The sequence below is a fragment of the Pleurodeles waltl genome, chromosome 7, assembly GCF_031143425.1.
Source record: "Pleurodeles waltl isolate 20211129_DDA chromosome 7, aPleWal1.hap1.20221129, whole genome shotgun sequence".
Taxonomy (NCBI): Eukaryota; Metazoa; Chordata; class Amphibia; order Caudata; family Salamandridae; genus Pleurodeles; species Pleurodeles waltl.
The window spans coordinates 17,502,494-17,524,219 of NC_090446.1; the positions used below are offsets into that span (position 1 = coordinate 17,502,494).

Sequence of the window (21,726 nt, forward strand, 5' to 3'; positions counted from 1 at the left end):
AATAATAATACAGTGCTTATTTCCAGCATATTTAGGTAAAATGGTAAAACTAGGGTTAGATGTTTTCTTCTTGTCCCATGGCTAAAACATATCCGCTGGACCTGGTTTTGTGCCCCTATCAACATATTACCCACCATGTTAGAGGTCCTGTCAAAGTGGTTTTTAATAACCTGCCTTTTTGAGCCTACATCTAAAGCCCTGCAATATTTTCATATAAATTGGGATAAAGGAAGAATTGGATTGCAGGACCTGCCCATTGAGCCTGAGGCAGTATCCACGGTTGATACTTTAGTTTACTGTCGATATTTTACTGATGACTGTTTCATTCCATTTGCATAGCAGAGCCATTTGCTTTGTAAACCTGTCTCTCAAAAGTGTCCAGAGCAAGCGGTTAAGCCTCACTGCAGGGATTGGGATTCAACCATGGTATGTCTCAGTAAGAAAACCCAAGCAGCTCAATATCCGGCTTAGAAATATCTTTTTAAAAGGGCCTGATTTAGAGAAGGTGGTTATGGAACTAAACCCCAAGAATGCCCTCCGCGACTCACAGTTGCATCACGACATGAGTGTTTTTTTGTACCAGCAAGCACAAAGTGTCTTCACGTGCACTGATTTCTCCTGCTGAACATGAATGAAGAGGAAGGTGTTTACTACACACAGTAATTACATGCATGCAATAAATTCTACATAACTTGGAATTCCTATCCCTGCAAAGACAGGGGTTGCGTAGGGTTCTGAAACTCTGACCCACTCATAATCAGGGCACCATGAGTCTTTGAATCGTAGTGTGTTTAACATGTTGTTCAACCACCACTTGCTACCTGTGATAAACTGGCTTACCAACTATGAGTTTTCCTTACTTTGGTCTTTTGTCTCACTTGTTTGTGATTTGTTTGCCATTGCAACCTAAAACACATTTCCCTACACATTGAAATTGATAAACACAGTAATTTTTTAACTTCACATCTTACATAGATCAATATTCTCTGAGAAAAAGGATGTGATTGAAACTTGATGTTGGAAAACATTTACTGCTTTGAAGTCAGTAGAACACGAGTAAAATTTCAATTGATAATTCCCTCTTTGTTTGGAATATAGTCAGTCCTTGGGGCAGATTTACTTTGTCACACCCTGCATGATTATTTGGTTATCCTCTTCCTTCTTCACATTTTTCTTTGCAGAAAAGAGGTAACTTGCAATGGAACACATCTAAGTACTCAAGTCAGAAAGGGTATTACAGCCATAGGATGCTTCTTATTCATGCATGATTTTAAACTGTGACCAACCCTTTATTCAGTTTCAGATTTTCCTTTAACGCTGTTCTCTATGATAAATGTTAACTTGACTGTCTTTGCATCTTATGTAAAGTGCCTTGATGGCTTGTGTAAGATAAATTATATCTGTAATACTTTTATCCCAAATCTCCTGTCCTATCCCTCTTGCATCTTCCAAGGCCTGCCGTATCCTGGACCTGCCTCCAATGAAAGAACTTGTTAACATGAAATGGTATAAATATGGCCGCCCCTACTTCTGCATCTTGGCATTTCTCTATGTGTTGTACATCATCTGCTTCTCTCTTGTGTGTGCCAACCGACCTCTGAAACCCCGACTAAACCTCAGCAGCAACCCCAGAGACATGACACGCTACATCCAGAAATCTCTACAGGTTTGTTCTTAGAGGGATCATGTGTGTGTGTGTGTGCTTGGAAATTTCTCTAAAATTGAAATCAAGATCCATATATTTTACAGGTGTGGGTACTATTGAGAGCATCTGAGGCATGTTGTGTTTATGTGTGGACCTGGATGGTGAACACTATGGCATGAGTTGGAACTCCGCAGATGGGTTACTCTGTCACAACCATCCGCCAAGTTCTAAATTAAGCCCTACGTTTTAAATACCCTTGTCAAAAGTCTATATGAACACTGAGATCCTCAGAAGGGTGCAAAGATAATCATTGTGTCCCGGAAATGTGCAGACAATAGCTATAATAATAAAATGTCTACGCTATACTATAACACAGTTCAGAATAGTAAATACCAGTGGCTGCTGGTGACATTTCAAAGTGGTGGGGCGTAAAAGTTGGTGCTGAGTTTGATATAGTGAGTAAATGAAGCGAGCAATCCAAACTAACATAAAGAAGTGTCAGGGGTTTTCTCACCCAGAGCAAATTTTGAAAAAAAGTGATGAAAATGTTGCATTACAAATCAATTTTGAATAACGAATGGTGAGCAATAGATAGTCCTTGGATGGGACTACTTTTTAAATGATGCTGCAGATGCCTCCTCTTTTGAGGGGGGCAACGCTTAAACTTCCTAGAGTAGGAACCGCCCCTGCTAATGCATGTCGATTAATAAACAGTGATTCTGAAATCATGCAGAATACAGTAATTTATGAACATGGTAAAAAAAGGCTCTAATCGCAGGGGCTATTTTAATAACCAGGCTGGGGGTCAAGCAAGGCCCCTAAGATCAGGATGGGATCGAAGAGTGTAAGAAGTCTGTGTCAAGCGCCCCAAAATTCTCCTTGCGGATAACCTTTAAGGTACCTTTGATGTACAAAATTCCATGACTAGACAAGTGAAAAACCTTTTCCTACTCTGTATGTGGACTGTACAGTGCAACACACATGCAAAGGAGAAATGAAAAGATGTCTCCTTTTAACGCCTGTTTTTCAGTGGCATTAATTTTGGGCGTTAAACCCTGTCTACTAATGTTAGTCAGTAGGTTTCAGTGTCAAAAAGCGTGGGTGGTTGATGCACAGTAATGCAAAGAAGAGTTTCATGCTGCATTCGTTACTTTTGGGTACTTTCCAGCACAAAACAAATTTTGCACTGGAAAATGAATCAGGAAAAAACATGTTATGCTGATTAGCATCACTTTTGTGATGCTATCCTAGTGGAAAGTGTTTGAGGATCGCTCCCTCAGCGTTCATTCATCATAGGAGGGATTAGACAGAACAAATAATAGTTTCAAGTCTTTCAAGTATTTGAAACAAACTATCCAAAACACCATAAATGGTAGAACAGGTTAGATATTATAGGAGCATCATTGCAATTGGTACACACATTGGGAAGTTAAGGCATTAACTCAAGATAAGAACATGATATATAAGACCACACTTTTTTTTACCCAAAAACAAGACTCAAGTTTAGAGTACAGTTTGAGCGGATGGCACTAAATGTAAATCTACATCTTGCTGCGAAGACTTGCTTTCAACAACTTATAGTATTACTTTATCGGGGTCCTTCTCAGGGTTAAGTGGTAGCACCATGAACATGTAGGGAAATTAGAAGGACTTATCCAAAATTAAGCAAAATGTGGTTTGCAGGCATGCCAAGAAATACCTTGCTCAAATGCATGCACAAAACATTTCAGACACCCCAGCTTCTTGTTTCACTGCCTAATGAAATCATTAGATGCTTTTGCCTGACTTGTTAAAAAGCTAAGTAGGTGCTACAGACTGTATAAAAAGGCCTACATAAAATCTGACACTGTCCAGAAGTAAGTAGGTGTTGGCACATGGGAAATTCTAAATTAAGTCTGTATTGGGTGAATGATTCATTGAATGCACAATTCTCAGGTGTGAGTTAAGTGCCATAACACACATCAAAATAAAAAAAAAAATAAGATGAATGAACAGCCATTTAATATAAGGCAGCAAACAAATTATGCTAAGGGAAGGAAATTGGGTTACTGATTGGGGGGATGAAACTCTACCTAAGCTGCATCGACAATCTCTGACTTGTAGCTTGGCACAAAGCAGTCAGGCTTAACTTGCAGTGAATGTGTAAAGTATTTATGTAGTGCTTCAAGCAATAACAAAGAATAAACACAACAAAAGAAAAATCCCACATCAATTTTGAAAAATAAAGTAATGTGTAATAATCATTTGAGACAAAAATGACAAAACAATAAGTAGAACCTGCGATCTGGAATTTTGAAGATTGGAGTGAAAATAGTGCCTAAAACCACAAAGCGACAGCTGTCGTAACCTGGTTGCACCGGACGGGGACAAAGGCTCCAGTTCAGACCGAACGTGGAATGAATACAGGGGCCAAGTGAGGCCCACTAAACAAAATGCATTGTCTTGGTTTGCAAAGCTTTGCGAGATCCTGCGTCAAAGATGCATTGCGCAGTGGTGGTCCAGAAGAGCTGCGATTCAACAATGCAGATTCCTATGTCATCATTGAGAATGTCGTTGAAGAGGGGCTTATGATATGAAGTCCTGTGTTGAAGATGCTTCAGTGCACTAGCGATTCTGAAGAGCTGCGGGGTCACGATGGGAACTACTGCATCATCATCAAGTATGGCATTGATGAGTGGCTTGTGATGTGAAGGCCTGCTTCGAGGATGCATCACACAATGGTGGTTCCAGGAAAATTACAAGCTGAGATTCGAGGTCCGGCATCTTGGATGTGTTGCGATGCGGTGGTTCGAATGAGGCTCGAAGAGGTGCGTCGCTCTTTGTTGATTCTGCTTCACAGGACAACAGCTGGTCACCCACTTGCATGGGTCCAGGACTAGGGTAGCCCAACTTTTGGGGATAGGACTCACAGCAGACAAAGTCCAGGTGCTGGGATCAAAGTGGTCAAAGCGTATTTCTATTCCTAAGGCTCTAATCTGGAGACCAGTCACCTAGCGTTTGGAGTCGCTGTGGTGGTCGTGGATGCAACATAAAGGCCCAGCCCTTCACTCAGCCAGCAGGGCAGCAGGGCAACAGGACAAAAGAGTGGCAGACCTTCTTGCAGAGCATCAGAGAAGTCCTTCTAAGTCTTTCAAAGGTCCAGAGGTGTTTATGCCTGGTGCCCACTTTGAATCAGGAGAAGGTTTGGTAGGTTTCCTAAATTAGAGGTATATGGAACTTCATTTCCTGCCTCTGTGGCCTTGCTCCAGCTTGTTTGCGGTCACATAAAACTAGTGTAAAACCCTTTTTGAGTGTGCTCAGGCAGAGCCTTTGTGATGTGAATGTATGGCAGGTGAAAGCTCCTCCACCTCATCAAGTCAGAGATGGCCCATCCTACCAACACCTATTGCTCTTTCTCCCACTGTCTGGGAGCACTTTAAAAAGACTAACTGGCAGCTACACGTAGTCATGTGACCCAGGATGCAGGCTGTAGGCACCAAATGGTCAGGACAAGAAAATGCCAACCTTGTAAAAGCGTCCTTTTCAGAATTGTGCCTTAAAATCTCACTTTACCATTAAAGAGAGCTATAAATTACAATTCTTCAGACACCAAACTCCACAATCAAACATGATATCACTTATTAAATGTAATGAGTTAACCCAATGTTATCCTATGGGAGAGGCAGGCCTTGCAGTAGTGAAAAACAAATTTACGGATTTGTCACTACCAGGACATGTAAAATCTATGGCTGTTTAGGCCGTACCCTGGGGTGACTTATATGTATTAGAAAGGAAGGTTTAGGCATGGTAAAAAGTTTATTTTGCCAGGTTAAAATGACATTTTAAAACCACACTTACAGGCTTCAATTGCAGGGCTGAGGCATGTTTAAAGGCCAAATTGAGTGGGTGGCACAATAAGTGCTGCAGGTCCATGAGCAGCATTTAATTTACAGGCCCTGGGTACATGTGGAGACAATTTACTAGGGACTTATAAGTCAATTAAATATGCTTATCATGTTTAAAGGAGAGAGCAGAAGCCCCTTATCACTCGTTAGCAGTGGGAAAGCGTGCAGTCAGCAAAAACAGTAGGCTGGAAGGCAAAAAGTTGGAAGAAAAATATGCCAAAGATGTCAGGTCCAACACAGAGCTAAACGAGGCATTCCAGGGGTCCTCGACTCCTCTTACCTATTTACACCAAGAAAAGTAACCACGAGAGAGTTTAGCTCAAAAAATGGTTTAGCTGTTTTTCTGTGGCTCTTTAACAGCATGGGGACCAGGACACACACACTTCCTATTTGATCCCAAAGCACAATTTAGCAAGCACTTGCAATGCCATTAGGTGTGGTTTTATAGTCTTAAATCATGCCAGGACAACTACACACAAATGTGTTTTTGTACATACTTGTGTTTGTGTGTGTTAGCACTTTAAAGTCAGACCTACTGGCATTGCCAGTGTCTGTTTTTCTCTGTGCCTCCCTGTGCGAGGACTTCAAAACTGCTCTCTAAGCAGCAATCAACATACTATTGCCTTAAAAAATATATCATATTGCAATCTTGGAAAGCTACATGCAAACAAAGAATAACAAATGACAAAACTCCATACCACCATTGCAAACCAAAAAAAAATAAAAGGACACCTTTCTTCACCTTGGCTTCAAGTTCAGCTGCTGAAAAACATAAACATTCACAAAATGTTGTATCCAGCCAGTGGCTGAAATTGGCTGCAAATGAATGTCCCAAAGCCCTCTTCTGTAAATTGGTTGTTGTACAATGTTCTGTATAGTGTGGGGTTGTGTTTAGTGATGACATCAGAGTTTTTACTAAAGCTGTATGTAGCCAGACCCTAAAAATTAATGTACAGAATATCTCGCAGTATATAGTGAGGCATAAACCACTGCTTTTCTTCTTTCCCTCTCAGGAATCATATGAGACACCTGCAGATGACATTCGGCTTGTTGGAGAACTTATCAGTGTTTTTGGAGCGTTTGGTATATTAATTATAAAGGTAAAGATGTAGGTGAATACACATTTCATGAGATAGTTATGTTTCAACCAGCTGTGCTTTTTGAAAATACCAATTGATGGATCCACTTAGCTTCCAGGACTACTGCGGATCCGGGATTTTCGATTCTTCAAGGATACTGTTGCGGGAGGACCCTTCCACCTCATTATGTGAGCATTTGGATTTTCATTTACTATGAACAATCTTCTTTGTGCAGGTACACCTTCTGCTCTGTCATTTTTTTCATTTGTCTCATTCTGTATATTTCCATATTTATGTCAAAATGAATAGACTTTTCCAAACAAAACCTTGACAAACAATCCTCAAGATAAAATTGTCTGCAGCAAAATGTTTGATTAATGTTAGAAATAGGATCTCTGGTTGGCAGTCAGTTTGCACCCTGTCCAAGCATGGACCCTCACTTTAGTCAGGGCAATTGAGATGCACACTTAAGATAACCCCTGCTCACCCCCTTGGTAGCTTGGCACACGCAATCAGTCTTATCTCAAAGGCAATGTATAAAGTATTTGTACCAAGGCATACATTTATACAGTGAAAACACTCAAAAATGGACACCACACCAGTTTAGAAGAATGGGTAATATTGATCTAAATCAAACAAAACCAAAACAACAAAAATGCAACATGCACAAGTCAAGATATACATTTTCTGGTTTGCCACAACGGTGAGTCTGCGTCAGAAAAGTCAGCGATGTGTCGATTCCTTACTTACAAGTGAGGCCATGCGTTGTTTCTTCTCAAGGCGGGTAGGTGATGCATCTTTTTTCTACCTCACAAGAGAGTGATGTGTCGATTTCCAGACAGGGAACCTCGGATCCACTCAGGTTCAGATGACTTTTGACTCCCAGGGACGATGCGTGAGAAATCCGGTTGCACGTGTTAGAAAACCACGCTGCATGGGGTTTGCATCATAACCAGCAGCTGTCAGCAGGTGTTGCATTGTTTCTCCAGCCGCAATGTTTTGATCTCCCAGACGCAATGCAGGTGGAGCATTGATTCTTGTCGTGAAGCGTGTGGCGCGTCGTTTATCAGCCGCGTTTCAGATGGTGCTTCTAAAATGTCCCCGCACGGCGTTCTGTGGGTGGATTTCAGATGTTGTTCTGACAACTTCACCTTTGAAGGGCCCAGGGACTTGATAGGGCACCACTTGGCAGGGCAGGAGTCTCAGCAGAGAGTCCAGGTGCTGACAGAGCAAGTCTTTGATGGCTCTGAGACTTCAAAACAGGAGGCAAGCTCAGTTCAAGCCCTTGGAGATTCTTCTTCAAGCAGGAATGCACAACAAAGTCAAGCCTTTGTCCCCTTTCACAGGCAGAAGCAGAAACTGCAGGATATCCCAACAAAGCACAGACACAGACAGGGGCAGTACTTCTCCTCATCTCTTAAGCTCTTCTCCTTGGCAGAGGTTCCAGCAGTGATATTGAATTTGGGTTCACTACTTACACCTCTTTCTGCCTTTGAAATAGGCAAACTTCAAATGTTGTTTATGGGATTCTGCCTTGCACAGGCTAGGCCCCAAACACACAACGGGTGGGAGGGGGAGGCTGCATTGTGTGAGGGCAGGCACAGCCCATTCAGGTGTAAGTGACCATTCTTCCCTCCACTGTAGCTCAGATGGCTCATGAAGATATGCAGGCTACACCCCAGCTCCCTTTGTGCCACTGTCTAGAGGAGATTCACAAACAGCCCAACTGTCACTCTGACCCAGACAGGGAATCCACAAACAGGCAGTCACAGAATGGTTTAAGCAAGAAAATGCCCACTTTCTAAAAGTGGCATTTTCAAACAGAGAATTTAAAAAACAACTTTACCAAAAGATGTATTTTTAATTTGTGAGCTCAGAGACACCAAACTCCACACTTCTATCTGCTCTCAAATGGAATCTGTGCTTTAAGAATATTTAAAGGCAGCCCCTATGTTGACCTATGAGAGAGATAGGCCTTGCACAGTGAAAAACGAATTTGGCAGTATTTCTCTGTTAGGACACGTGAAACACATCAATACATGCCCCACCTTTAACATACACTGCACCCTGCCATGGAGCTCCCTAGGGCCTACCTTAGGGGTGCCTTACATGTCTAAAAAGAGAAGGTTTGGGTCTGGCTAGTGGGTACACTTGCCAAGTCGAACTGGCAGTTTTGAACCACACACAGACACTGCAGTGGCAGGTCTGAGCCATATTTACAAGGCTACTCATGTGGGTATCACAGCCTGTGCTGCAGGACCACTAGTAGCATTTGATTTACAGGCCCTAGGAACCTCTAGAGCACTTTCCTAGGGACTTGCCAGAAAATCAAATATGGCAATCATGGAACAGCCAATTAAACATTCAATTTATACATGGAGAACTTGCACTTTAGCACTGGTCAGCAGTGGTAAAGTGCCCAGAGTACCAAAAACAACAAAACCAGAGTCCAGCACAAAGTCAAAACATGGGAATCAAAGGCAAAAAAGATAAGGGCGACCACGCGAAGGATGCCAGGTCTAACAATTAACATTAAGATGCCGCCCAAATTTAAACTCCCACAAACGTAAAATTCCCTGTAATAATTTCAATCAATTATTCTTTCTCACATTTACGGTAACATTAGCCATAAAAGTATGCCTAAGCATATATATAACTGTAAATGGTACCTTAACATTAATAGTAAACATTGCCGGTCCTATGAAGTACCCCTTACTCCAAGGTTGGTCCTTACCTTAATCAACCACCATAGCAGTCTCCCTTATCCTTCTCCTCTAAAATGTTTAGCAGCTTCACACTTTGTCTCTTTGTTCATCCTTCTAATCTCAACTATTACTTTACTAAGGAAGCTTTAACTATTCCTGTTAACCCCATCACTTGTGTGCTCTATCGCCGACTGATTTGAAACCAAACCAGTAAAGAATGTTGGATGGTTACATTTCGTAAGAAGACCACAAGGGCAGGGGGGGCAGGGAAGATCAGTGCTAATTAGTATCGAAATGTAAAACCTGGATATCTATCTGGGATTGGAAACAACTAATTTATGAGCAATATACATGCCTAGCGGCATAAATGATATTAGGACGTGCTAAGCCTACTTGCAGAAGCTTAGCAACAGTTTTAAAGACATTTTTGGGTTCTCATTAGACTATGCAAATTAGTCCATTCCAGATTTTAATTTAAAAAGTGACTCTAAAGCATATATTGGAAGGTGTTGTGAAAAAGTAATGTTAGAAATGTCATTAGATGTTTTGGGAATGTTTCTCTGGTTATACATTTACAAATGTAATGTGTCTTATGTTTGGAAAGATGAATTACCATATGCACTTTCTATTTTTCTGAAACATATTAAAGCTTCAATGCTGCCAAAGAAAAACTTTTCAATCTGTGTTGTGCATCTGCATGAAACAGCTTCAGTGTTCCAATGTCCTGCAATGTAATACAGCGCAAAATATAAGCTGATTATTGGTGGCAGAAACGTGGCTTCTTAGCCACGTGCTTCATTCCTTTAATATGAAATCAGTAGTTTGTCTCTTATAGAGTGAATCCCTGTTTCTCTAAAACTCAGAAAGTGTAGGTTCTATAGGAACAGAAACAATGTTTTTATCTAGAATACGTTCAACAATTCTGCATCTGGCAGCCTGAGACAGTAACTGTAAGTGCCTTTGTAGTACCTGTACTGATACCTAAGGGGCTTAAAGTGTCACAGCTAGGACTTTCAGCTCATGAATGTGGCTGCTCCACAAACATTGCCTCCTCTGAGTGTAGAGCCCTGCTGAATGAAATGAAGTGGAACCTCCTTTTAAAAAAGTGGAATATAAGTACTGATGGGGCCTATGAGACACCTCAGGATGATAGAAACGAAGGCGATTCTCGAGTGCACAAAACTAAAATGAGGACTGTCTACAAACAAATCCATTATTGTCTACATAAGAGAAGAGCCCTGGTTTGCTGGCATAAGGCACCACCTTTTTTCATCCAAGTGGGAACATCTGCATTACTCCAAGTTTTCTTTTTATGTGGTTCTCTATTTTTTGTCTTACTCTCTTTTTATCACTCTTGTGTTAGTTCTTTTATTGTTTCTCATTCCTTGGTCCATTTCTCCCTGGCACTTTTGTTTGCCATTTCTTTGATGTGCCTGTGGCCTCCCCTTGGTTCCAATGCTCTAGTGTTATCTGCTGTGATTCTCCCAGCTACCTTCACCATTCCTCTCCCTTTGTGTGCCTCTCATCTGCAAATTCTCTAAGCAATTATCCAACCAGAAAACGAATGCAGACACACTCTCAGTCCAGACTGTCCTCCGCGAGCCCTTTAGTCCGATTTCCATTTCTTCTTGTTTTTCAATGAATGTTTCTTTCAAGGAAGCCTCCCTTTGAGCTGTGTTTCATTCCCAAACTCTGAGCTGCTCGCAGCCCAAACAATGGTGGCTTTAGTCCACATGTGGTTGATGCTTAGCAGAACTGGCGTTCTCCATTCTTTAATATTTTTTAATTTCCTCTTTATCAGAGTATTGTGGCATTTTCAGGTTCCATCCATTCGTTAAGGCCTCTATTTCTCTAGATTTATCGTTTGGACATTATCCAAGATTATGTGACTGAAATGCTCTATACTACTGAAGGTCACTCGAATGAAGTCTAAGCAGGTGCAATTTCACTGAAATATGTTCTACTCATAATGTTGGGACGCGTCATCTGAATATATTGGGACATTACAGCTGTTTGCACCGCACACACAAATACAAACTAGGATAGCTCATGAGTATCGAATAACTGATTCTAAAGGATGTATGATTGGTGCAGCAGCGGACTGCTGTTTTTTATATGCAACCATTTATGGAAAAAAGGCATCGGTGAGCAAATATGAAAACCAAGATGGCCACTCATATATTTACAAAGCACTGCTACTTTCTGGGATCAGTCAATCAGCACAGTACATCACTTAATGAGAGGTACATGGAGTGGATGGGGGACAGAAGACTTATTGCCAGGTTTAGAGTTTGGATATGTAACACTCTTTATAAGGTGGGCTGGATACCCATCACTTTTATTATGGAGTAGCTATCCTCCAAACTCTAAAACAGGCCCTTCAATTACTATGTGTGATAAAAAAAGCTTTGCATTTCAAATCAACTTGTGTTCTTGACTCCTGCATCTCACTACCTTGTTCTCCAACTCTACAGAGTCATTCATAGTTGCCTGGTTCTTGTAGTCCTACTGATGCGTGTCACTAACACAGATGGCGAGGTGGTACCGATGTCCTCAGCTCTCGTCTTTGGATGGTGTTACGTCATGTATTTTGCACGCGGATTTGAGATAGTGGGACCATTCACTATCATGCTACAAAAGGTAAGCACTCAAAACTGCTTCCATAACAAAGGAATCCTATGAGGTTAAAATATGAAAGTATCTGTACTTTGCTGAGGCACATGTTTGTTTTCTGAAACAGCATGAGTTTGGACTGAATCTCAACCAATCAATCAATCATTGGTTTGTGGAGCGTGGCTATTCACCCATAGGGTCACAAGGCGCTTTCTGTGGGTGTGCTGCTCAGTCGAAGAGCCAGGTCTTGAGGTCCTTCCTGAACTGTTTCAGTGATGCGGTCAGCCTGAACTTGAGAGGTAGCGTGTTCTATGTCCGGGATGCTAGGTAGGGGAAGGATCTTCCTCCTGCTTGCTTTTCCAGATCTTGGGGATGGCTGCAAGGGTGAGCTGCCTGTTGGGTACGTAGAAGGTGAGGCAGTTGTTGAGGTATGCCGGTCCGATGTTGCGCAGTGCCTTGTAGGTGTGGATCAGGAGTTTATATGCGATGCGTCATAAATTAATGATCTGCAGTGTGTCAGACCTGAGAGTCTTAGGGTGGTCTTCCCCGCAACATTTTGAGTTCCTCCTCCACTTATCTGACCTCGTTTGTGCTGGCATTACGACTCCTGGAACTCTGCCACGGCTAATCAGTGCTAAAGTTCATGCTCTCTTCCCTAAAAACATGGCAATATTGGCTACTCCCCAAATGGCATATCTGATTTACTTATCATTATCTAATAAAGTGCACTACATGTGCCAAGGGCCTGTGAATCAAATGTTACTTTTGAGCTTGCAGCATTGATTGTGCCACCTCATTAAGCAATCATTTAACCATGTCTCAGGCCTTCCATTGCAGAATTTGCATGTGCAGTTTTACACTCCCATGTTGACCTGGAAAAGTAACCCTTTTGGCAGGTCCACATTTTCCTTTTTTTAACATATACCTCACCCCTATGATAGACCCTGGACAACCTAGAAGGCAGGGTGCAAAGTATGTAAAAGGCAGGACATGTGCTTTTGCACTGATTTTCAAGCCAATAGTGTTGTACAAGTTAAAAAGGAGCTCCTGGGTCACTGGAGAGGTGGTCCTGGCCTTGTCCATCCCTGTCCTCACTCATCTTGCCTACTCATCCATCAATGCACTCACTCACATGCCACTCTTTCATCCATCAGCCAATGCACTCCACTCAGTCTCTCATAGATGTTTTCACCAATTCACTCTTGCCCTCATTCATCATACACTCAGTCATCCATCCATTTATCCACCTGTTCACTCATTTTTGCTTTAACCTATCCACACAACTCACAAACATGATTGCCAGTCTGTAAATCTCTTTCATCTTCCAAAAAGTCAGACATCCTTTTTCAGATGCTCCTTCAGAGACCGACATCAGCAAAAATGCTGTCCCTTACTGTGACAGTCATGCAGATGTTCTTGCCTTTCTCTCTCAGTCTCTTTCTGTCACATGTGCATAGTTTTCATGTCATGTTTGCATTTCTTTTGGCAGATGATGTTTGGAGATTTACTTCGGTTCCTGTGTCTGATGTTAGTGGTGGTGCTTGGCTTTGGAACAGGTAGTGGTGCCATTTCAATGTGTGTGCGTGGGGGGGGGTGAGGTAAGTGTATATTTATTTAGTGACTACTTTGCACTGTCAGCCAGGTTCACAGACAGACTGATAATGCTCGTAGGGACTACTGTTATTCATGGTTCTTTACACGTAGACAACAAAGCCCACGGGCACCTAGCAGCTGAAGGTGCGCCAGGCAAGGAGAGATCAGAAATGCTGCGTATCTTTGTAAATATGGAGTCTGTCTGTTCTCTCCTTTCACACAACACGGTGCACCAAGTTTCCTTGCTGCCTTGCATTCCATGAAAAGATAGTAAAGGTGCCCCCAAGGGGCAGATTTACTAACATTTAATGCAGCGTCAAGGGGGACACCAGAAATGCGCCATATCTAAATCACTATGGTGCGAGCGTTCCTCCTTTAGAGGCAGGAAGGGAGAGCTTCCTGTACAAAAACAATCCTTATACGCAATTTCCTCATTCTCCGTGTGCTGTAGAGAGCATCACTCCTAGAAAGAGGGAGAAAAGAGAAGAAATAAGGATAGTCCTCTTGTTACTCCTGCTTCAGGGAGGTGTAGCTTTTTGGCACAATCAGACGTTTACTTACCTCAGTAATTCTGTGGTTGCATCAAAATCAGTGAAACGCCTCCCAGACGTAAAGTGACACAAGGCAGAGCTATGCACTGCCTTTGTTACTTTGTATTTACTAAACCACACACAGTCATGCAAAGCAGTTTTGGGACTTAATAAATGCCAAAAAGGATTTTGTATTGGGCTGTATCATAAAAGTGAAGCAACCCTGACCCAAAACCTTAGTTAATCTGGCACCAGAGATAGGGTAACTATCCTTAAAAGATACCCACTTAAAGAAATGCTTGAAAATGTTCATGTATTATTCCAAAGTGAATTGTAAATGATTCTGCACTAAACATTCTCTCTCCTTTTCATCAGGAGGTTTGTGCTTTGGCAGTAGTACATGTCCCTTCTATTCCATCCTCACCTCCATCCCCCAGACCAATACATTTTCTTTTGGCCATACCTTTTTTGGATCAAAGGCCACATGCCTTATATTAGTTTTTATTTAGCTATTATGCCATACAGCCAGCTTATTTCTCTGGTTCCAGCAACAGCCCTCAGTCCCAGTTCTTCCTCCTGACCCACCTTCCCAACCTAATGGGGTTTTGTTATCCTGCAAAAGTTACATTTTGCTGTTTTCCCTGTGTTTACAAAAACCTGACAACTTTAGCACATGGCATAGGTGTAGTTCTTATGGAACCAAAGATGTTTGGATGAGTGAGACACATTTGATGCATCGTCCTATTAACCGTTGAATTGATTACCTTCTAAGGATACTGATGAAATTATGAAGACTTGCTTTTATGGCCAGTCTGAGATGATCTGAAAAGAGTCCTCAACTGCCTGAAAACCAGTAGACAACAATAAAGTATCTTACAAAAAATTGGATGTATCCCTTTATTGACAGGGATGGTGTTATGACATGACCACATGGCCTGTGAGGACTGTTGTGGATTAGTGAAATTGATGTTCTTAAAATAACCCTACTTATTCTTGTTTTATAGGTAGTTGGAACGTGGTTTAAACATAATTGTGACCCTACATTTTATGAAAAATTGTCACATTTTAAATATGCCTGGAAGAAAAAAATATAGTTTGGACTTTCAACAACTCAAACAACTGCACCAAATTGTGCCATGCTCAGCAGTCAATAAGCAGATAGCTCTAACACAGGGATCTCCACTTTTTTCTGTAATAAGAACTACTTATGTTCAATGAAAACCATCCAGAGCAACTAATATTATTAGCGTTATAATAGTGGCACAGCAGACAACATTGCATGAGTGGCCCCCTATGAAAGATTACAAGCAATGCTGACCTAAGTGGGTCAGGCAGTAGTTTTGTTAATTCTACTTGCAACCTCTGGAACAGATTGCCCTTGCCTCTTAGTAGTCAAGCTCACTTTCTTTGCTCCTGCAATCAGCTAAGAAGCATGCTGTTTTCAGCGTCCATATAGCTATTGTTAATTTAGTACTATGGACCTGGCCGGAGACAGGATACAGGATGGAGTGTTATGTTAGCGCCAAGATGCCTACAGGAATTTGCACGCTCTAGAAAATTTTAAATCAAATCAAATCAGGCAGGATTGCCAGCTGTAATGTAAAAAAAGGCTTGTCAATCTGCAATGCCTCTAAATGGCTAATATTTGCTGCAATGCCCATGGAGACAAGGTACTACAATTAGCAATAAATCTCCCCAAGGCCACAATATTTAGCCCACAAGTGTCAGCTTTCAATATATTTTGGGAATTCAGCCATGTTTCTCTAAACAGCATCTTATGAATTCTGAAAATATACATGTTTGTCTCGAATAAATACTTTTCAGTTCTGGCATGCTGACATTAATTCAGCCGAGCAAAAGCTTCTAATTGAGTAGGCCGGGCTACACACAGAAGAGCTACTTGCAATATGCTGGAGAGCGACCAGTAGCTCACAAGCTACTTGTTGGAGAAGCCCGCTCTCAATCGTGGATTTAGCAACTATCTGTCATTCAAACCATAATTATGTTGTTACCAATGAAAGACTCATTTGTATGTGTACATCTGCTGTTAGTGTGTTCATTTAAATGCATTTGGGCATGCAAATACAAGGCAAATATAACGCAGACTCATTAGCAAAATATGTTTCACTGTTAAATTGTAGAAGAAAATGACTGTCATGGCAGGTTGCTATCTTAGTCTAACATCCTCCTCTCTCCTCCCATCCCTTCCCCTCCCCTCCCCATCACCCTCCCCTTCACCATCCCCCTCCCCTTTCCTTCCTTTTCCCTTCTCCCCTCTCCTCTCCACTACTCTCTTCTCCTCACCTCTCCTCTCCTCTCTTCTCTTCTCCTTTCCACTCGTCTCCTCCCCACTCCCCTCTCCTCTCCTACCCCCTCCCCTCCCTTCCCTTCCCCTCATCTCCCCTCCCCTCCACTCTTCCCCCCTCCTATGTCAGCTCTTTACATTATTTTCCAGACTGAAGACCCAAGTCAATTGGGAATGTTCTATAGTTATCCAGTGTCCCTCTACACCACCTACCAGCTTCTTGTCTTAGTGGTGAATTCACCTGCCAACTATGCAGTTAATCTACCCATGATGTTCAGCGTGGTTTATCTTGCCTTTACCCTCATCTGCAACTTGCTGATGTTCAACCTGTTCATTGCCATGATGAGTGACACGCACTGGCGCTTTGCCCAAGAGCGCGATGAACTCTGGAGGCTGCAGGTAAGTTGATGCTGGTGTTCGTATTTGATTATTCTTAGAGAGGTTGAAGTTTTATTGAAACACACTAGATTGAAATCATTTGCCTGCCGAGCGCATCTTAGTTTTCTGATCTTTGGCATCGCCATATTAACCATCTTCATCATCTCAGGTTTTGCTTCATTGATGGCGGTTCCACTCCTGTAAGACAGTCAACCCGGAATGTCATTAAAATAATAATTTATGGTTTATTTTATTCCCTTCTTTTCACAGTAGTGCCTAAGGCCCATATTTATACTATTTTATCGCTGCATTTGTGTCATTTTTTGATGCAAAGGCAACACAAACTTGCAAAATACAATTGTATTTTGTAAGTTTGCGCCATTTTTGCTTTAAAAAGCAGCACAAATGCGGCACTAAAAATGTATAAATATGGGCCTAAATGTCTTGATTTTGCACTTTTCTTGAAAGTAGATGAAAGTAGTCTTCTCTTCAAAGAAAGCCCTGACCAGGTGCTGCATTATGGATATGGTGCATTGTCCCACTCTATTTCATGGAGTTTTGTGCTCAGGTGCACTCAATGACAATGCACCATAACACATCAGGAGATGCACTGAATATATATGTTACCTATATGTAGCACATAATTAGTAAGCTTCCAGGGTTTAGTTTTAAGGGGTGGGTTGGGGGGGTTGGAGTGTTTATGTTTTAGGGGTGGGGGTGGGGACTCAGGGTATTTTTAGTTTTTGGGATGGGGTGGGGGGCTGGGGGTGGTTAGGGTTTAGGGGGGAGGTAGGGTCAGGGTTAAGGTTTAAGGGGTGGGTTGCGGGGTTGGGGTGTTTAGGTTTTAGGGGAGGAGGGTTGGGGTTGTGGTTATTTTGGGGGTGGGGGTTGGGGTAGTTGTGTGGATGGGGGATCGTGGTAATTTTTGGGGGTGGGGTGCTAGCGGAGAAGCATGCTGGAACAGTGCATGCTGATCAATAATGCCTTTACCAGGAATGCGTTTACAACGAAAAATCGTTGTAAATGCATTTGTGGTAAAGGCATTAGTGGTAAGAACGAGGTTGTTGTTCCGACCTCGTTGTTGAGCCATGGGTGCTTGAAGCACTCGTGGTTCCGACATATAGCCACTGCACTCTACACCACTTCAAGCAATGCCCCTCTACTCTACCCTGTACCATTCTACTTTATGACAATGCACTCTACACCAGTCTATTCTACACTACTGCACTCTGCCACTGTACTCTACACCACTCTAGTCTAGGCCACACCAAACTACTCTTCACAACTCCACTCTATGCCACTGCACTCTGTGCCAATACACTCTACGCCAATGCACTTTGCTCTGTAACACTCAACTCTATGCCCCTGCACTCTTTGCCAATTCACTGTACACCACTCTAATCTACACTGTACCACTGCACTTCATACCACTGCACTGTAAACCACTTTATTCTATGCCATTACACTCTACATCACTCCATACAACTGCACTCTACCCTGCATCAGTCCACTCTACGACACTCCACGCTCTTCTACGCCACCAGCTTTTCACCGTATGGAACAGCAACCACGCTAGTAAACCAATTGGTTAAAACACATTGGCAAAGCCAATAGCTCTTCAATATGCTCTTGCCAATGCTTGTCTTTTTCTTGCTGCTGCTTTCCCGGCAATGGATTTGGAGAAAGCCAGTATGGAAAGGAAATGACAACTGACAGACCCAGTGGACTAACTTTAAGACCAAGTGTGACGAGTTTGAAACTTAGATGGTTATGTAGCAATAGATAGCGTACAATTGCACGCCCTCCCACCATGGTAGAAAGTTCAACAATATATATGTATATATAGATATGCCTTTTTTCATTTTACTTTTACTTGCTTTGCACAGGTGGTTGCCACAACAGTTATGCTTGAGCAAAGCCTCCCTCACTTCATGTGGTCTCGCTGTGGAATCTCGGGGGCGGATTATGGACTGGACAATAGACGGTACATATGGTAAGTTGGACACCTGAAGCATTGTTTACAATATATGTACGTATCTGTAGCACGTTTATTCAGGTTCATTTCACTGTATCATATTTGTTGGAAACACCAGCTCTCAGTGTGATGCTGGGTCTGAGGAAAACATCATGCACATGCTTAAAGGATGATGGACCTCCACACTTAAAGCCACCTTTTGTGACACATTCTATCGACCTTTGAGTGAGGAATCTACATGCAGTTTAACATTTTTTTACATTTAGGCCCTTGGAAAGAATACATGCAGCCAAAAAGACAGCACTTCACAGTTTTCTAGAAGTACCACAAAACCAAAAGTGATGTGTCGATCGAAATGGTTCCAGCACAAAGATACACAAGAAAGGCAAAGGTGGAATATTCTTAAACTACTTTATGAACTCTCTGCGCCCGGACTGGGGGGATGCGCCTCTCCAAGACTGAAAAACTATTATCAGACATGCATGCTGTAGCAGATGACAACAATTCACAATTCATTCCAATCTGAAACTCCTAGCTAACTACTTCTAGAATGTTTCTAAGGAGACAGCAGCACTTACTTAAATTCTCTATGTCAAAATACATATGCGGGAGGAGCTAGTTAGCAAAACCCAGGAGGTAAAATGTATCAACAATTTGCACCACATTTGCGTGAAAAAAGTGATGCAAACCAGCACAAAGCGTTGACTTTATTATGTACTGTCCCCCCACAATCCTGCTTTTACTAGAAAACAGCCTGGAAGGGATTTAAAGAAGCACTTTGCAGTACTTTCCATCAAAGGGCCATACTATGGGTGGTAAATGAGCGTTCACATGCAACCCACCCAATGGTTTTGACACAAATCCCTATTTATTAACATTTGTAGGCAGGGATTTGCACCTAATATTCCTCCTCCTAGACACCGGTGCAACAGTAGAGCAAGTTTAAATGTCTCCACATTTTCCATCTTTGCATGTGTGGACATCTTTGGAGGACAGCAGCCTAAACTGCATCAGCACTAGGGCAGATAACAACAGGGCCATTTCTTAGTCTATAATGAGCTGTCTCTCTCTTTGGTTGCCATGCTGCGTATCCTGAAAAGTTAGTAAATTTGCCACTTAATGAGCCACTTGGGGGGAAAGGGAGTTGAATTTGTGTCTACTTACCAAACTCTCAGTTTGGTAGAATACCAAAAGTTGATCCACTAAGTATGGGCTGAAGGGATTACGTGTTATTTTAAATAGGTAAAACAGTCCGGTAGGTTAGTTACATCAGAACAGGCAAAACATGTTCAACTAAAAACATTATTATTATACTTTAATTTAACCTTCTTGTGAGAAATTGGGTTGTTGGTTGAGTGGGGTGTTAACCCTGCTCAAGCAACAGTGACTCTCTCTGTCATGGTGAGCCACACAAAAGTCACTAAATTAACTTGTGCCTAGTCCTTTGGTAGCTTGGCTCCAAAGCAGTCAGGCTTAACTTAGAGGCAATGTGTAAAGTATTTATGCAGCACACAAACAGCAAGAAAATGAAACTACAACACTAGAAAAATCGCCCATCAATTTGGAAAATAATTTGACACCAAATCACAAAAATCCAATCAGTAGAAGCAGATGTATGGATTTTTTATGTTTAAGGTTAAAACTAGCGCCTAAAAGATCAAAGCGCCAACCGCGGACATCTAGTCAAGCGATACAGGGTCAAAGTCGGAAAATATGACCTGACTGCAATGGCGTGTGGGTCTGGTTCAAGAAGTTGATCAGACACAATCTACGTTTACCTGTGGAATAATGAGGAGGTGTCGTCGTCTGGAAGTCGCTGGATGGAGTCACAGTGAAGGTTTCTACATTCTAACTTTACGCCACAGGACATAATGGGGTTTAGATTACAGTGGATGAAATATATGCATCACCACTGTGACATAGTAACCTGTCCGCCGAGTTCTAAATCAGGCTCTTAGTCTCTTTTTGAAGTCGAAAATCACCAATAGGATGAAGCTGTTAGCTGTGGCCAATAGGGACTGCACAGGCCTGGGCACCCTTCCTGCGAAGGAAACCTGAGCATGGTTTGCTGCTGCAGAGAAGAATATAGCAAGAGGGCTGCAAAGTTAGGACTGCCGGTGATGCACCTTGGATGGATCGACGAGCAGGTAGGTTTCAATCTCCTCTTGGGTCTCAGAGTATTTTTTGTCCAATAAATGTCTAAGTTCTAAGTTTTGTAGTTTGGCTATCTGGACACCTTTAGCACTACTTCCAATGTTTCTAGAGAATTCCCTTTGAAGTGGTTAAAGTTTCCTGACTCCCCTGCATTGGCTCCAAACTGGCAGCATGAACAATGCAGGGGTGACAAGTCAAGTAAATAAAGTGAAGAGTGGGTCTGAGGGTCCTCTTCATACACCTGGTGTCTTCTTTGAAGCAGCAAACATTTCTAGAGATTTCCCTTTGAAGTGCTTAAAGTTTCCTGCCTCCCCTCCTTTGGCTCCAAACTGGCAGCATGAACAATGCAGGTGTGACAAGATCTTTGTGTGAAGGCAGAGCACAGCCTATTCAGTTTCAAGTGAGGCTGTGCCCTGCTCTGCCCCCATCCTGCCGCTCAATGGCACATCCCATGAAGGTACAACTAATCCCTCGACTGTGGTGCTGAGACAGAGGAATAAACAAAGTCCAACTACACCAAGTCATGTGACCCATGAGAAGCTGCAAGAACCAAATAGATTAAGGCAGGAAAATGCCAACTTTCTAAAAGTTGCATTTTTACAATTGTACTTTAAAATCTGACTGCACCACTAAAGAGGATTTTTAATTCAAATTTCTCAGACACCAAGCATAACATTTTCACCTGTTCCCAATCAAAAGATAGTGCTTAATTAATGTGATAAGGCTTTGAGCAGAGTGATGGATGATGAGAAAGCGTCTGCAAGTACACCATTCTCAAAATCTAACTATCCAAAGCACTACAGCATATACTGTTTTTTTTTGTTTGTCTGAGTGAATTAACATGCTGTTGTTTAAGGGTGTACAT

The 21,726-nt window shown here is 42.1% G+C and overlaps 1 protein-coding gene across 1 annotated transcript in view; it reads left to right on the plus strand.

Annotated features, from left to right (window-relative positions):
* The window catches only part of LOC138303565 (transient receptor potential cation channel subfamily V member 6-like), a 110,605-nt gene that overhangs the window by 80,440 nt on the left and 8,439 nt on the right, over positions 1 to 21,726 (plus strand). The window contains exons 8-14 of the mRNA XM_069242825.1: positions 1,454 to 1,666; positions 6,543 to 6,629; positions 6,720 to 6,796; positions 11,788 to 11,953; positions 13,416 to 13,482; positions 16,485 to 16,753; positions 18,619 to 18,725. Of these exons, the coding sequence (XP_069098926.1) occupies positions 1,454 to 1,666; positions 6,543 to 6,629; positions 6,720 to 6,796; positions 11,788 to 11,953; positions 13,416 to 13,482; positions 16,485 to 16,753; positions 18,619 to 18,725 (986 nt within the window). The remainder of the gene's footprint in view (positions 1 to 1,453; positions 1,667 to 6,542; positions 6,630 to 6,719; positions 6,797 to 11,787; positions 11,954 to 13,415; positions 13,483 to 16,484; positions 16,754 to 18,618; positions 18,726 to 21,726) is intronic.